Raw genomic sequence first — 18,913 nt, forward strand, 5'->3', positions numbered from 1 at the left:
ATCTTAGGGGCATCATGACAGTAATTCTTTTTATACCAGCCCTAATAAATGAACAGTCAAGACCAGCTGACTTCACTGCTGTGGAGCACATCTCTTTCAGTCACTAGTATTTCCCTACACTGTATTAAAATTGGTCTCCACAATAGGATACCTTGTTCTTAGTGACCCCTTTCTGTTCTAATTGCTGGTAGACCATTTATTTAATGTTCTTGAAGAGCTTATCAATAGTAGTTTCCATAATCTGCCTGTTTGCACAGAACATTTCTCTAATCTTACAGGTACCTTTTCCACTGTCTGCGATTACTAAGAGTGACTGTGGGGCCACATCAATAAATTTGTTCTATAAATTGAAAGAATTTAATGCCCTGGAATGGAAATTTCAGGCCAACCATCCTGAAAATTCTTATCCTGGGGACGCCTGGGTAGCTCAGTCGGTTAAGCGTCTGACTTTGGCTCAGGTCATGATGTCATGGCTCATGAGCTTGAGCCCTACATCGGGCACTCTTTGTCAGCGCAGAGCCTGCTTCACATGCTGTGTCTCCCCCTCCCCCGCTCATCACTTTCTCTCAAAAACAAACTTTTTAAAAATTTAAAAAATATTTTATCCTAATTTTCAGTTCTACCTTGAACAGTTCAATCAGAGCAATTGAACAGAATTCATCAATCCTTTAATTGTATCCAATAATGTAGAGAATGTGTTCCTATACACACCTTGAATTATATCTTTTGGACTCAAATGGAATACCATTATTTCATGAGTCTAATACTGGCTAACCTTTAGCACTTCTGGACCCTGTGTTAATTGTCTTACAGGCATTACTCTAGTTAATCCTCACAATAAACCTTTAAGCTATAGATAAGGTATTATTTATAGATAAGAAAATTGAGTCTTCAAGAGGTTATTTTCCAGAGTAATACATCTATTAACTTTTGAGCTAGGATTATAAACAAGTCTGAATTTAGAATTGGAGCAAAGTGCCTGGGTGGCTTGGTTAAACGCCTGACTCTTGGTTTTGGCTCAGGTCATGATCTCACAATTTGTGAGATCAGGCCCCAAGTCAGGCTCTGTGGTGACAGTTCAGAGCCTGCTTGGGATTCTCTCTCTGCCTCTCTCTGTCCCTCCCCTGCTATAGACAAATAAATAGGTAGATATTTTAAAAGAAGAATTGGAGCTCTAATCACTATGATTTACTACCCTTCTGAAAAATCTTTTTCTTATAGTAAAATATACAAAACATATATATTTTGCCATTTTCAGTGTACATTTCAGTTGTATTAAACATATTCACAATGTTGTGCAACCTTTACCACTATCCATTTCCAGAGCCTTTTCATCTTTCCCAACTGAAACAGAGTTGTATGAATACAGACCAAAGAATTTTTTAATGTTGTAAATACTTTCATAATCTTAAAAGTTAATATTTACAAAATGTATATTCATAATAGAGCATAAGAAAATCTTAATGTTAACACTGATTATTTTTAAATATTTATTTGGGGGAGAGTGCATGTGGGGAAGGGGCAGAGAGAAGGGGACTGAGGATCCGAAGTGAGCTCTGCACTGAGAGACTAGTAGCAGCAAGCCCGATGTGGGTCTCAAACTCATGAGCCTCGAGATCATGACCTGAGCCAAAGTCGGACACTCAACCAACTGAGCCACCCAGGTGCCCCTGTTAACACTGATTTTTATCTGAATATCGTCATAATAAATTTTAAAAACCGCAACTAGGGGCGCCTGGGTGGCGCAGTCGGTTAAGCGTCCGACTTCAGCCAGGTCACGATCTCGCGGTCCGTGAGTTCGAGCCCCACGTCAGGCTCTGGGCTGATGGCTCGGAGCCTGGAGCCTGTTTCCGATTCTGTGTCTCCCTCTCTCTCTGCCCCTCCCCCGTTCATGCTCTGTCTCTCTCTGTCCCAAAAATAAATAAAAAACATTGAAAAAAAATTAAAAAAAAAAAACCGCAACTAATTCTAAGAGTCACTGATAATTTAAATTCTTAATTCTTAAGAACATCATTTGGGCTTCTTAGTAAATAGTGTAGCATATTTACTAAATCCTACTTGGTCAAACTACGTGCACAGTTGGTTTTGTTCACTCATTAATGTGAGAAGATTGGCCAGGTTAGTTGTTTACCCGATGGGTCGACTCCATTGAAACTCCAGATCTAGAAATCATGTATAGAGAACCTTTAGAGCCTGCATTATGATACTTGTAATCTCTTTCATGGTACCAGTTCTTTATTCTTTGGAGGCGGATTTGATGGAAAGTCAGTTTCAATTCCACAAACTAAAATAGATGAGGAAATTGAATATTCTGCTTTTCATTGACCTGTCAATATTTATTGAACATTTTTTTAAACGTTTACTTATTTTGAGAGACCGCATGCGTGAGCGGGAGGGGGCAGAGAGAGAGGGAGAGAAAGAATCCTGTGCAGGCTCCATGCTCAGTGCGGGGCCTGACACAGGATTTGATCTCATGATTGTGAGTGAGATCCTGGCCTGAGCCGAAATCAAGAGCTGGATGCTATTCCTGAAATCATTATTACACTATGTTAACTAACTTGGATTCAAATAAGTAAATAAATAAATAAATAAAGTCAGATGCTTAACCAGCTGAGCCACGCAGGCGCCCCTATTGAACATTTTTACCATGAATATTAAAAATAAATTGTCCATAAATTATTGAGGCTAATATTCATGGGTAGCAATTCATATTAGATTTAAATTCCAGAAAAAAGCTTTCAAAAATGTTTGGGCAGTGGAATCATTCTTGCAAAGGGATTGTTCTTTTTAAATTTCCATTAAATAGTTTTAAAGTGCTTTCTGTGTGCCAGGCACTATCCTAGGCATTAGGGATATGATGATGGACATAACACATAATACGTTATCCCCACTCTCAAGAGTTTATAGTCTACTCAGCATGTATGAAATGTACATAATAGGTAAAAAAAAAAAAAATACGTAAAACATTACCTTTTTAAGGGTTCTCAGTGTAGCTGCAGAACAGATATACATGTTAGCATATGATATGATCCCTAAGTAGAATAGAGAGGAATAAGCAAAAGTCTATGAAAACAGAAGAAAATTATGAAAATAACAGAAGCCATGCTTTAATTGATTTCTCACTACATATGAAGTTTGTTCATATATATATGAATATATACATATAGTGGTTCTTTTATATTTCTGTATCTTACGCTATTTGTTATAAAACAAGTTGTCTGTTTTTGTTGTTTTAGACCAACTGGTGGGAGTGACAAGTGGACAGCTACAGCTTGTGACTGTCTTTCATTGTACCTGACTGGAGCTGTAGCAACCATAATCTTACAGGTGTGTAGTGGGCTAAACAGTTACAATGATGTTTTCTACAATTTATTGTTGAGAAAATAACAGCAAACTATTTGGATTTTTTGACAGCCTTTTTGGTCTTATTTCAAGTTATAACACCTGTTTGTTATAGATACCCCATAGATGATTATATGAATTAATCAAAACATTTCTAAAGTAATAATCTTGAGTTGATAATTTGCATGTCAAAAAACATGCTAGAGAGCATTTCTAAAGCCTTTTGCTATTCTTTACAAACTGAAGAGTTAGTCTTCTAGTGAAATCATATTGATTGTATGCATAAAAATGGGTGTTTGTGTAAGTATAGGTTTGAGAAGAGGGATATATTTTTTCAGAACCCTTAAAAGTATTCTTTCTTTACTTTTATTCCAATGGGATACCTTTTATTGTGTTAATTTTATTGTGTTAATGATTAGAATTTTCTTAGGTAATTTTTCCGTGTTACTTTTTCTATGTGTACTTTCTCTATTTTCCTAATTCCATGTGAAGTAGAGTATATAGGCCTTGCAGCACTTTCCTTTCTTTACACACACACACACACACACACACACACACACAGCACACCTGGGAAAATACATTTCAGTTCTACAATTTGCAAACGGTTTAGGAAGATAGACAAATTTGTAACTTATGTTCCCCCAGCCTGTTCTGGGCTGAAAGAAAAGTTTGCAGTCTGCCTCCCCTGACAGATACACCCATGTTTCACCTTGACAGTGAAGTCTTCCTGGGGTGCCTGGGTGGCTCAGTCAGTTGAGCGTCCAACTTTGAGGTCATGATCTCGCAGTTCGTGGGTTTGAACCCTGCTTTGGGCTCTGCACTGATGTTGCAGAACCTGCTCTCTGTCTCTCCCTCTCTGCCTCCCCGACTCATGCACACCTGCTTACTCAGTGTCTTTCTCAAAATAAATAAACTTTAAAACAAGATAAGACAGTGAGGTCTTCCTGACACGTTTCACAAACCAACTATCTGTCCCACTTGACTCTCTTCCATGTTATTTTCTCTCTGATAGAGTCAGGTACCAAAATAACTTTACTAGGTTGGAAATTTATTTTTCCGACTTGGATAAATGTGGAGGAAATGCCTGTGAGAAGTATGTTGTTTATAAGGTTTCATTTTAGTATTTCATATTTACTGTTTTCTTAAATCACTGCAGGAAAACAATACAACATGGCCATTACCTGTGAAAATTTTCTGCAGAGATGAGAAAGGAGAGCGTGTCGATGTTTCTAAATATTTGATTAAAAAGGGTTTGGCTTTGAGAGAAAGGAGGTATGGACTTTTTTTTTTAACACCAGTTTATAATGAAGGCTTCTTATTTGCCTGTGTAAATCCTTATATCTGTGTGCTTTCAAACCTGAATTTCATCTTGCTTGCTCCTAATGATTTATAAACTTAACCTTGAGAAGTCAGCTCAGAAATAAATTCATTCAGGATTGCTTATTTCTTTATTCAGGCTCATTAGCTCTTACATCTTTAAATCCCTACTGACATTTCTGCTTTTATGTTTTCCCTTTTGCTTTGGCATTTACACTCTAAACCAAAGGAAAAGAGAATTACGTACTGGGTACCATATCTGAGCCCTTTGCCATCATTTGCTTAGACAGAAATGTTGAAGCTTTATGTTGGAAATTGTGGTAGGTATATACCAAAATGTGTTTATGTGAAACACGAATGGATAGCAGAAAAGTAATTGAACAATATTTAAATTTAAAGACCTTTCAGGTACTAAGTTTGTGGTTTAAGGTACCATTGGTACAAGAGGCAAAGGATGAGGATATTGCTATAGCCCTAGCTGCTGCTTTTTATTTCTTGCCTACTAGACACAAGGCCTATTAGAACTGCAAACACATGTTCCAAGTAGCCACTTTGTACCATACGTGGCCAGATCTCTTTCTTTATCTTGCACTATTATAAATTAACTTATTTGGGCCAGGACCCCGGTCCTGATGTAATGGTAGGAGAATGAGAAATCAAAAATAAAATGGGGCATGAAGTAGTTAGGTAAGCATGGTAGCGTGTACTGGCATACAGCAAGGCTCTGCGTAAAGATATCCTGCATGTGTCTCTTTTCAGGTTCACTGGCTTTAGGCTAAAGCAATTCCTTGGTAAAAGAATGGTAAAGTGGAAAGTGCTAGGCAAGTTAACACTGCTAACAAGTACCACCGTGATGTTCTTTACTGCTTTTACGGCACTAAAACTATTAGCTGTCTCAAGGCTGAAGTCCAAGTGGGAACGATGTTAGTTGAAGAATTATGTAGCTGTCCCACAAGTGCTTATCTCCTTTTTTTTTTAAAGAAAATACAAGAAAGTAGAAGAAACAAAAGCCTACAATTCTATGAAAATAAACAATATTTCCTATAGGTTTTTTTTATAGTAGGCGTACATTTTTTTAACTGGAAGGGAATGACAGGAAGTAAAAAAAATTATGAGTTATAGCTTATTACCACTGACACTATCTCAGTGCTGAATTATTTTTAAGGGACTTATTGTTTGTATTATTTTCATAGAATGTGTGTATGTTCTGTCTGTGGACTAAATTAGAATCAGCCTGAAGATGTTGTATTTCCCTTTAAGATCTAGTTAATTGTACAATACTTGTAACATACTTTGAGATTTTAAGACAGAATAACATGTAAATAGACAGTAATTTAAAACATTTAAGTGAAATTATATTACTTTTTTCTCAAGCTGATTTATAATTTAAAACAATTTTTATTATAACTTAAATTATGCTCTTTTTTATGTAACAAATTAGACTAATGTATCCTAGACTAGAACAAATATTTTCTTTAAATTTCTAGTATATTTGAAGGACTCTCTTTATATCGTTTTCCAAAGAATGTTTTCATTTGCTCATGTTTAGATATATTATTTTTTGGATGTTACAGAATTAAAAAATTAAATAACAGCCATTCATCTGAGAAGTCTTTGGAAATCCCCCCACAACAAGAAGATTCAATGGTTACAAAGTGTATTAAGACTAACTTTGACCCTGACAAAAAAGCTGCTGATGTTATCAGTGAACACAAGGTATCTGAATTTAAGCAGAAAATTCCAGAACCAAGAACCACTGGATGCTACAAACCACCAGCTATTCCTAACATGAAAGTATTTGAGGCAACAGTCAGCTGCATTGGCGATGATGGAACTATATTTGTAGTACCTAAGTTGTCAGGTAATATCTTTTATGTTATGTGGGATTGATTAATCACTAAAAGTAGTAGCTAGCAGCCCAGTTCTCTATGAAGTATACATAGATTGAAATACCTTGGGCAAGATTTAACCTCATTTTCACAGGTTTTTTGTGAAAATAACTCATGCAGAGTGCTTTTCACATGAAAATCATTTGTTGAGACATCAGGGATAGACACTGGGCGTAAGAAAAACATGGAGCTGGTTCCAGGTTTGTAAGACCTGGCACTTATGCAAGTTTGGGAGCTCTCCAAGAGAAAAGAATACAAAAGTTCATATTCTGTAGAATGAGGAAAGAAACCACAACGAATGACTGGAGATTGGGAGCCCTTTGAGAATATTCATCTCCTTCCTGCTATCTCTTTAAGCTTATGTACAAATGTCTCCTTACTACAACCTGGGTGCATCCAGCATACTTTGTAACTGACAGCAGCTCTAGCACTCATGGGTATTTAAGTCCATTAGCTCCATAATAAGTATTCCAGCTATGGATAGGGGTATGATGGCTATGCATTTGTTGAAATTTTTGTCTCATTTGTTGACCTCCTAAACCCTGTTTTTCTGGTTCAAACACAAAACAAATCTGTGCAATTTGCTATTCTAGAAGTGAATAGTCATAGCTAAAGCTGGTTGACTGTTACGTTGTCAGGCAATGTGCTAGATGTTTTACATTTAATCCCCCGCAATACTGATAATGGAGACAGGTTCTGTCATACCAGGTTTACAGATTAAACTGAGGCTCATGGAGGTAAAGAAACAAGATCACACAACTAAAGTGGTAGAACTGATGTGGCAGTTGCCCCCATACTTTGCCTTCAGTGGTATCAGTTATGGGGATATGTATTTACTGTGGAAATGATGAGCCAATTAGCAGCAAATAGCAACATTAGAATTTTAATTTTATATCCCAGAATTATGTTGTGTCTATCTAAGCATCAAGTAACACCTGACTTGTGTTCTACTTTACTTAAGTATGCTGGTAAAATGACATTATCTTAACATGGTAGTTCTTTTATATTAGGCTATCTGTTAATGTGTTTAGAGCTTTTAACCATGCTTTATTCCCAAAATAATGCTTACATTTATAACCAGAGATCAGAATAATTATTTACATGCTGTTAGTTCCATGTTTTGAAACGTATGGAAGCTACTGAAGGAGTTATATTTTTATTAAAGCTCTAGTAGTTCCTTATACTATTATCCCGGTGATGAGATTATTAAAGGTTATTGATGATTTCATATTGAAAATGGGAGGAAATTCTTCCTAAATGCTTTCTATTTTTAATAATTTCTTCAGAATTTGAGCTAACAAAAATGATGAATGAAATTCAAAGTAATTTAAAATGCCTTGGTCTTTTGGAGCCTTATTTCTGGAAAAAGGGAGAAGCCTGTGCAGTAAGAGGATCAGATACTATGTGGTATCGAGGCAAGGTAATGGAAGTTGTTGGCGGCAGTATTAAGGTGAGTCTGGTATACTTTTGTGACTACTTTAAGGCTAAATGTTATAATGTTAAGTGATCTTTAGAGTATAAATACATGAAAGTTTGATTAAAAATGTATTAATGAGTTCAGTCTTGTAGGAAGACCAGATACATTATACATTCATTCATAATAAGAATTTTTATTTCCAGGGCACCTGGCTGAGTCAGAGTGTGTGACTCTTAATCTTGGGGTGATAAGTTTGAGCCCCATGTTGGGTGTAGAGAGAACTTAAATAGGGGCCTGGGTGGCTCAGCTGGTTAAGCATCGACTCTTGATTTCAGCTTGGGTCATGATTTTGTGAGATCCAGCCCCACATCAGGCTCTGTGCTGACAGCATGGAGCCTGCTTGGGATTCTCTCTTTGCCTTTCCCCGACTTGCACATGCACACATGTGTGTGCTTTCTCAAAAATGAATGAATGAATGAATGAATAAGAATTTTTACTTTAAAGTATATTTATTAACTTGAATAATCAAAAAATATTTCCAGGTAGAGATTTGGCTTTTGGTGCCTTAATGGTACCACTTACTTGTAATTGGCAGCCCTGTTCGTACACAAACAAGTAAGGCAGCTTGTTTTCCAATATGTTAGATATTTCCTTAGCAAATTTGTTTACAGCCCAGCTAATTTACCCTTTCACAGTAACAGTTTATCTTTCCAGAATACTGAGGTAGTACTTGAGTTTCATGCAAAATCTTCAGAGAGAGCTGCGTATTTTGAAAAACTGCATTCTTGGGGGGGGGGAGGAAAAATTAAAGAGAAAAGTCTTTTGTTTCTACTTGCACAAGACTTTTGTTACGTATTTGATGATGATACCTAACAATTACATAGCACTTCAGGTTTTTAAGCTTCTTTCACATGTGTGCATTCATATTTTATAATTCATTTCCAACTATCGAATAGGTTATTCACATTTTACTAATAAGTAAATTGATATTTAGATCCAGTGACATGCCCAAGGTCACCATATCAGTGAGTAGTGATGCTGGCATTCATACCTACGCATCTGATTGCTAAATTTCCAATCTGAGTCGTGTGCTTTTTCTGCTGGACTATAAGCTTTAATCGTTTTAATAAAAGTGAAATGGTTTCAAATTTTCAGTATTTGAGCATATGGATACTTAAAGATTCATGTGTTTAAATGCAAATGGGTCCACTTTCACATACATTTGAATTGTTTAGGTAACCCTTTTTCTTTTTTAATGTAAAAGTAAACTAAAAATCAGGGCACCTGGGTGGTTCATTTGGTTAAGCGTCCAACTTCAGCCCACGCCATGATCTCACGGTTTGTGATTTTGAGCCACACGTCAGGCACTGTGCTGACAGCTCAGAGCCTGGAGCCTGCTTCGATTCTGTGTCAGCCTCTCTGCCTCTCATGCTCTGTCTCCGTCTCTCTCTCCCACAGAAATAAATAAATAAACAAATAAACTTGCATTGTTGTCATGACACATGAACTTTACGTGTATGGAATATAAATAAATAGGATGGTGGTGAACATTGATTTTTCTCACACTAAGATCTCTGTTTTAAATTTTTATTATACTTTGGTATTTTAATAATTACTTTTTATTTTTTCTTAAGGTCATTTTACATTTCAAGTATACACAATAAATTTTTCATTCCTTAACCTGATATCTTTAAAGTTTATCCTGTGGTCTGCTTTAAGAAATAATTACAGGGGGTTAGGGGAAGATGGCGGCATAGGAGGACGCTAGGCTCACCGCGTCCTGCTGATCACTCAGATTACCCCTACACCTGCCTAAATAACCCAGAAAACTGCCAGAAGACTAGCAGAACAGATTCTCTGGAGCCAAGCACAGACAAGAGGCCCACGGAAGAGGGTAGGAAGGGCGGAGAGGTGGTGCGCGCTACACAGACTGGCGGGAGGGAGCCGGGGCGGAGAGGCGGCCTGCCAGCCAAGCAGAGGCCCCGAGTCTGGCTTGCAAAAGGGGAGGGGCCAGACGGAGTGTGTTCCGACAGCAAGCGGGGCTTAACATCTGGAAGGTTATAAGTTAGCAGCTCTGCTTGGAGAGCAGGAAGGCTGGAGGACAATGGGAGAGAGAGTTGTTGAGCCCTGGACGACAGAGCTCAGCTTGGTGGGGAACAAAGGCATTCGCCAGAGCCATCTCCCTCGCCCATCCCCCAGCCAAAATCCCAAAGGGAACCAGTTCCTGCCAGGGAACTTGCTTGCACCATGCAAACACCCAACACTATGCTTCCTGCGGATCCATCCCTCTGGCAGTGGGCCTGACTCCTTCCCGGTGCCGCAGGGCCCCTCCCGAAGCGGATCTCCGAAGGATAAGCGAGCTAAGCCTGCCCCTCCCGCCCCTGTGTACCTTGCCGGTCCACCCCAGCTAATACACCAGATCCCCAGCACCAGAAGCCTGGCAGTGTGCAAGTAGCCCACATGGGCCACGCCACCCCACAGTGAATCCCGCCCCTAGGAGAGGGGAAGAGAAGGCACACACCAGTCTGACTGTGGCCCCAGCGGTGGGCTGGGGGCAGACATCAGGTCTGACTGTGGCCCCGCCCACCAACACAAATTATTCAAGACAGCACAGGGGAAGTGCCCTGCAGTTCCGCACCACTGCAAGGACTATACAAAATGACAAAACGGAAGAATTCCCCCCAAAAGAATCTCCAGGAAGTAACAGCTAATGAACTGATCAAAATGGATTTAAACAATATAACAAAGTGAATTTAGAATAATAGTCATAAAATTAATCACTGGGCTTGAAAACAGTATAGAGGATAGCAGAGAATCTATTACTACAGAGATCAAGAGACTAAGGAACAGTCAGGAGGAGCTAAAAAATGCTATATATGAACTGCAAAATAAAATGGAGACAACCATGGCTCAGATTGAAGAGGCAGAGGAGAGAATAGGTGAACTAGAAGATAAAATTATGGAAAAAGAGGAAGCTGAGAAAAAGATAAAAAAATTCAGGAGTATGAGGGGAAAATTAGAGAACTAAGTGATGCACTAAAGAGAAATAATCTACACATAATTGGTCTTCCAGAGGAGGAAGAGAGAGGGAAAGGTGCTGAAGGTGTACTTGAAGAAATAATAGCTGAGAACTTCCCGCATCTGGGGAAGGAAAAAGGCATTGAAATCCAAGAGGCACAGAGAACTCCCTTCAGACATAACTTGAATCAATCTTCTGCATGACATATCATAGTCATACAGGCAAAATACAAGGATAAAGAGAAAATTCTGAAAGCAGCTAGGGATAAACGTGCTGTAATATATAAAGGGAGACCGATAAGACTCGTGACGGATCTCTCTACTGAAACCTGGCAGGCCAGAAAGGAATGGCAGGAAATCTTCAATGTGATGAACAGAAAAAATATGCAACCGAGAATCCTTTATCCAGCAAGTCTGTCATTTAGAATAGAAGGAGAGATAAAGGTCTTCCCAAACAGACGAAAACTGAAGGAATTCTTCACCACTAAACCAGCCCTACAAGAGATCCTAAGGGGGATCCTGTGAGACAAAGTACTGGAGACATCACTACAAGCATGAAACCTACAGACACCACAACAACTCTAAACCCATATCTTTCTATAATAACATTGAACATAAATGGACTAAATGTGCCAACCAAAAGACATAGAGTATCAGAATGGATAAAAAAACAAGACCCGTCTATTTTCTGTTTACAAGAGACTCATTTTAGACCTGAGGACACCTTCAGATTGAAAGAGAGGGGATGGAGAACTATTTATCATGCCACTGGAAGTCAAAAGAAAGCTGGAGTAGCCATACTTGTATCAGACAAACTAGACTTTAAATTACAGGCTGTAACAAGAGATGAAGAAGGGCACTATAAAATAATTACAGGGAGTATCCATCAGGAAGAGCTAACAATTATAAATGTCTATGTGGCGAATACGGAAGCCCCCAAATATATAAAACAACTCACAAACATAAGCAACCTTATTGATAAGAATGTGGTAATTGCAGGGGACTTTAACATCCCACTTACAACAACGGATAGATCATCTAGACACAGATCAATAAAGAAACAAGGGCCCTGAATGATACATTGGATCAGATGGACTTGACAGATATATTTAGAACTCTGCATCCCAAAGCAACAGAATATACTTTCTTCTTGAGTGCACATGGAACATTCTCCAAGATAGATCACATACTGGGTCACAAAACAGCCCTTCATAAGTATAAAAGAATTGAGATCACACCAGGAACACTTTCAGACCACAATGCTGTGAAACTTGAAATCAGTTACAGGAAAAAGTCTGGAAAACCTCCAAAAGCATGGAGGTTAAAGAACACCCTACTAAAGAATGAATGGGTCAACCAGGCAATCAGAGAAGAAATTTAAAAATATATGGAAACAAATGAAAATGAAAATACAACAATCCATACGCTTTGGGATGCAGCAAAGGCAGTCCTGAGAGGAAAATACATTGCAATCCAGGCCTATCTCAAGACACAAGCAAAATCCCAAGTACAAAATCTAACAGCACACCTAAAGGAACTAGAAGCAGAACAGCAAAGACACCCCAAATCCAGCAGAATAAGAGCAATAATAAAGATCAGAGCAGAAATAAACAAAACTATAGAGCAGATCAATGAAACCAAGAGTTGGTTTTTTGAAACAATAAACAAAATTGATAGACCTCTAGCCAGGCTTCTCAAAAAGAAAAGGGAGATGACCCAAACAGATAAAATCATGAATGAAAAGGGAATTATTACAACCAATCCCTCAGAGATACAAGCAACTATCGGGGAATACTATGAAAAATCATATGCCAACAAATTTGACAACCTAGAAGAAATGGACAAATTCCTAAACACCCACACACTTCCAAAACTCAGGAGGAAATAGAAAGCTTGAACAGACCCATAACCAGCGAAGAAATTGAATCAGTTATCAAAAATCTTCCAACAAATATGAGTCCAGAACCAGATGGCTTCCCAGGGGAGTTCTACCAGAAGTTTAAAGCAGAGATAATACCTATCCTTCTCAAGCTATTCCAAAAAATAGAAAGGGAGGGAAAACTTCCAGACTCATTCTATGAAGCCAGTATTACTTTGATTCCTAAACCAGACAGAGACCCAGTAAAAAAAGAGAACTACAGGCCAAATCCCTGGTGAATATGGATGCAAAAATTCTCAATAAGATACTAGCAAATCGAATTCAACAGCATATAAAAAGAATTATTCACCATGATCAAGTGGGATTCATTCCTGGGATGCAGGGCTGGTTCAACATTCACAAATCTATCAACGTGATACATCACATTAATAAAAGAAAAGATAAGAACCATATGATCCTGTTAATGCAGAAAAGGCCTTTGACAAAATTCAGCACCTTTCTTAATAAAAACCCTCGAGAAAGTCGGGATAGAAGGAACATACTTAAAGATCATAAAAGCCATTTATGAAAAGCCCACAGCTAACATCATCCTCAATGGGGAAAAACTGAGAGCTTTTTCCCTGAGATCAGGAACACGACTGGGATGTCCACTCTCACCGCTGTTGTTTAACATAGTGTTGGAAGTGCTAGCATCAGCAATCAGACAACAAAAGGAAATCAAAGGCATCAAAATTGGCAAAGATAAAGTTAAGCTTTCACTTTTTGCAGATGACATGATATTATACATGGAAAATCCGATAGACTCCACCAAAAGTCTGCTAGAACTGATACATGAATTTAGCAAAGTTGCAGGATACAAAATCAATGTACAGAAATCAGTTGCATTCTCATACACTAATAATGAAGCAACAGAAAGACAAATAAAGAAACTGATCCCATTCACAATTGCAGCAAGAAGCATAAAATACCTAGGGATAAATCTAACCAAAGATGTAAAAGATCTGTATGCTGAAAACTATAGAAAGCTTATGAAGGAAATTGAAGAAGATATAAAGCAATGGAAAAACATTCCGTGCTCATGGATTGGAAGAATAAATATTGTCAAAATGTCAATACTACCCAAAGCTATCTACACATTCAATGCAATCCCAATCAAAATTGCACCAGCATTCTTCTCGAAACTAGAACAAGCAATCCTAAAATTCATATGGAACCACAAAAGGCCCAGAATAGCCAAAGTAATTTTGAAGAAGACCAAAGCAGGAGGCATCACAATCCCAGACTTTAGCCTCGACTACAAAGCTGTCATCATCAAGACAGCATGGTATTGGCACAAAAACAGACACATAGACCAATGGAATAGAATAGAAACCCCAGAAATAGACCCACAAACGTATGGCCAACTAATCTTTGACAAAGCAGGAAAGAACAGCCAATGGAAAAAAAGACAGTCTGTTTAACAAATGGTGCTGGGAGAACTGGACAGCAACATGCAGAAGAATGAAACTAGACCACTTTCTCACACCATTCACAAAAATAAACTCAAAATGGATAAAGGACCTGGATGTGAGACAGGAAACCATCAAAACCTTAGAGGAGAAAGCAGGAGAAGACCTCTCTGACCTCAGTCATAGAAATTTCTTACTTGACACATCCCCAAAGGCAAGGGAATTAAAAGCAAAAATGAACTGCGACCTCATGAAGATAAAAAGCTTCTGCACAGCAAAGGAAACAACCAACAAAACTAAAAGGCAACCAATGGAATGGGAAAAGATATTTGCAAATGACATATCGGACAAAGGGCTAGTATCCAAAATCTATGAAGGGCTCACCAAACTCCACACCCAAAAAACAAATAACCCAGTGAAGAATTGGGCAGAAAACATAAATAGACACTTCTCTAAAGAAGACATCCGGATGGCCGACAGGCACATGAAAAGATGCTCAACGTCCCTCCTCATCAGGGAAATACAAAGCAATACCACCTCACGCCAGTCAGAGTGGCTAAAATGAACAAATCAGGAGTCTATAGATGCTGGCGAGGATGTGGAGAAATGGGAACCCTCTTGCACTGTTGGTGGGAATGCAAACTGGTGCAGCCGCTCTGGAAAACAGTGTGGAGGTTCCTCAAAAAATTAAAAATAGATCAACCCTATGACCCAGCAATAGCACTGCTAGGAATTTACCCAATGGATACAGGAGTGCTGACGCATAGGGGCACTTGTTCCCCAATGTTTATAGCAGCACTTTCAACAATAGCCAAATTATGGAAGGAGCCTAAATGTCCATTAACTGATGAATGGATAAAGAAATTGTGGTTTGTATATACAAAGGAATACTACTGGCAATGAGAAAGAATGAAATATGGCCCTTTGTAGCAACCTGGATGGAACTGGAGAATGTTATGCTAAGTGAGATAAGCCATATCTGAGAAAGACAGATACCATATGTTTTCACTCTTATGTGGATCCTGAGAAACTTAACAGAAACCCATGGGGGAGGGGAAGAAAAAACAAAAAAAAAAAAAGAGGTTAGAGTGGGAGAGAGCCAAAGCATAAAAGACTCTTAAAAACTGAGAACAAACTGAGGGTTGAAGGGGGGGGGGGGATGGTGGGGAAGGTGGGTGATGGGTATTGAGGGAGGGCACCTTTTGGGATGAGCACTGGGTGTTGTATGGAAACCAGTTTGACAATAAATTTCATATATTGGAAAAAAAATTACATTAGGGGTGCGTGGGTGGCTCAGTTGGTGAAGCATGTGACTCTGGATGTTGGGGTTGTGAGTTTGAGCCCCACATTGGGTGTAGAGATTACTTAAAAATAAAATCTTAAAAAAATATATTACATTAAACTGTACTCACCCTAACTACCTGTAATGTACTCAGATACCTTTTATTCAGTTCTATTTCATTTTTTTAAATGCTGATTGCTGAACCAACCCAATTAAATAGTAATATGTTAATTTCATTACATTTGGGCAAAATAAATCACTTATTGACATTCCTTATTAACTTTAAAAAGTACATCAAAACACTACGGCACTGGCATAAAAACAGACACAGTGGAAGAGAATAGAAAGCCCAGAAATAAATGAATGCTTATGTAGTCAATTAATTTATGACAAAGGAACCAAGAATATACAATGGGGAAAAGACCTTCTCTTCAACAAAGGTGTTGGGAAAACTGGACGGCAACATGCAAAAGAATGAAACTGGATTATATCATATACTATACACAAAAATTAACTCAAAATGGATCAAATATTTGAAATAAGGACCTGAAACCTTAAAACTCCTAGAAGAAAACACAGGCAATAACTCCTTGATGATGGGTCTTGGTGACCCATCAAAGGCCACCAAAGCAAAAATAAACACCTAGGACTACATCAAACTAAAAAATTTCCCACAGCAAAGGAAACCATCAATAAAATGAATAGGCAACTTGTCAAATGGGAGAAAATATTTGCACATCATGTATCCCATAAGATGCTAATATTCAAGATGTATAAAGAACCCATATAACTCAATAGCAAAAAACAATCTGATTGGAAAATTTGGTAGAGGATCTGAATAGACATGTTTCCAAAGAAGACATACAGATGACCAGCATGTACATGAAAATGTGCTCAAAATCACTAATCTTTAGGGAAATGCACCTCAAAGCTACAATATCACTTCATACTTGTTAGAAGGACTGTTATTAAAAAGTCAAGAAATAACAAGTGTTGGTGAGAATGTGGACAAAAGAGAACCCTTGTGCACTGGGAATGTAAATTGGTACAACCATTACAGAAAACAGTATGGAGGTTCCTCAAAAAATTAAAATAGAACTATCATATCCAGAAAGTCCATTTCTGGGTATTTATCTGAAGGAAATGAAAACACTCAAAAAGCTGTATGCAAAAAAATATATACACACACACACACATATATATATGTATGTATATGCACCCCCATGTTCATTGAAGCATTATTTACAATAGCCAAGATATGGAAGCAACCTAAGTGTCTATTGATGCATGGATAAAGAATATATGTGTGTGTGTGTATATATACACACACACATACACGCACACACATGCATGCAATGGAATATTCAGTCACAAAAAAAGAAGGAAAACTTGCCATTTGCAACAATACGAATGGATCTTGAGGGCATTCTGCTAAGTGAAATAAAGTTAGAGAAGGACAAATACCACATGACCTCACTTATTTGTGGAATATAAAAAATAAAACACCATCAGTATCAAAAAATACTAAGCTCATGGATACAGAGAACAGATTGGTGGTTCCAAGAGATGAAGGGGTGGGGGTGTACAAAGTGGGTGAAGGATCAACAAATACAAACATCCAGCTATAAAATAAATCATGGGGATGTACAGCATGGTGACTATAGTTAATAATACTATATTGTATATTTGAACATTGCTAAGAGTAAATCTTAAAGTTTTCCTCTCACACAAAAAAAATTATGGCGATGGATGTTAAGTAGATTTATTGTGGCAATCATTTCACATTATATAAAAATATCAAGTCATTATTTGTATACCTGAAACTAATGTTACATGTCAATTAAAATAAATTTTAACAGGGCGCCTGGGTGACTTGTCGGTTGGGCATCTCACTTCGGCTCGGGTCATGATCTCATGGTTTGTGGGCTCGAACCCCATGCCAGGCTCTGTTTTGACAGCTCAGAGCCTGGAGCCTGCTTCGAATTGTGTGTCTCCCTCTCTCTCTCTCTGCCCTCTGCCCACTCGTGCTCTCTCTCTTTCTCTAAAAAGTAAACATTAAAAAAAATTTTAAGGGGCGCCAGGGTGGCTCAGTCGGTTAAGCGTCTGACTTCAGCTCAGGTCATGATCTCACGGTTCATGGGTTTGAGCCCCGTATCGGTCTCTGTGCTGACAGCTCAGAGCCTGGAGCCTGTTTCAGATTCTGTTTCTCCCTCTCTCTCTGCCCCTCCCCTACTTTCACTCTGTCTCTCTCTGTCTCAAAAATAAATAAACATTAAAAATTTTTTAAAATAAATTTTAACTTTTAAAAAGAAAAAAATTGGAATGCATATTAAAACAAAAAACACAACTGGAAGAGACAGAGACACATTAGAACAAGACATGACAGAGATGTTGGAATTACCTGAGAATTTAAAACAACTATGATTAATATGAAAAGGGTTCTTGTGGATAAAGTAGACTGTGCAAGAACACATGGACAGTGTAAGCAGAGAGAGAAAAATACTAAGAAAAGACAAAGTAGAGATAAATACATAAACAAAAATGAATGCATTTGATGGACTTATTAGTAGACTGGACACAGATTGTGTGTGTGTGTGCGTGTGTGTGTGTGTGTGTATACACACACACACACACGCACACACACACACCACACATCTTGAGACCTCCCAACCTGAAAAGAGAACAAAGACTGAAAAAAAAAATTCGAATACCCAAGGACAACTACAAAAGGTATAACATATGGATAATGTGAATACCAGTAAAAGAAAGGATTGAAAAAGTATTTGAAATAATTACAACTGAGAATTTTCCCCAAATTAATGTCAGACACTCAACCACAGTTCCAGGAGCTAAGAGAACACTAACCAGGATAAATGCAAAAACAAAAATTTTTTAAACTACACCTGGGCATATCATTTGGAATTACAGAAAATTAAAGAAAAAATCCTGAAAAAAGCCAGAGGAAAAATGGACCTCACCTATAGAGAGACAAAGAATTAGATCCAGGGGCAGCTGGGTGGCTCAGCTGGTTAAGCGTCCAACTCTTGATTTCAGTTCAGGTCATGATTTCATGGTTCATGGGATTTAGCCCCACATTGGGCTCTGTGCTCACGTTGTGAGCCTGTTGGGGATTCTCTTTCCCTCTTTCTCTGCCCCTTCCCTGCTCACATGCGCATTCTCGCTCTCTCTCAAAATAACTAAACTTTAAAAATAATTAAGAATTACATCCAATTTCTCCTCAGAAGCCATACAAACAAGAAGAAGGTGGGTTTAAATGTTTAAAATCTTAAGAAAAACACCCCACCAAACTGTGAAATTAAC

General features: G+C 38.1%; 1 protein-coding gene across 2 annotated transcripts in view; it reads left to right on the plus strand.

Moving 5' to 3' along the window:
- The window catches only part of RNF17 (ring finger protein 17), a 113,560-nt gene that overhangs the window by 68,085 nt on the left and 26,562 nt on the right, over positions 1 to 18,913 (plus strand). For both annotated transcript variants that reach the window (XM_049646682.1, XM_049646683.1), the window contains 4 exons: positions 3,237 to 3,327; positions 4,499 to 4,614; positions 6,234 to 6,520; positions 7,835 to 7,998. In XM_049646682.1, coding sequence (XP_049502639.1) covers positions 3,237 to 3,327; positions 4,499 to 4,614; positions 6,234 to 6,520; positions 7,835 to 7,998 — 658 coding nt within the window. The remainder of the gene's footprint in view (positions 1 to 3,236; positions 3,328 to 4,498; positions 4,615 to 6,233; positions 6,521 to 7,834; positions 7,999 to 18,913) is intronic.

The sequence above is a fragment of the Panthera uncia genome (genome assembly GCF_023721935.1).
Source record: "Panthera uncia isolate 11264 chromosome A1 unlocalized genomic scaffold, Puncia_PCG_1.0 HiC_scaffold_16, whole genome shotgun sequence".
Classification (NCBI taxonomy): domain Eukaryota; kingdom Metazoa; phylum Chordata; class Mammalia; order Carnivora; family Felidae; genus Panthera; species Panthera uncia.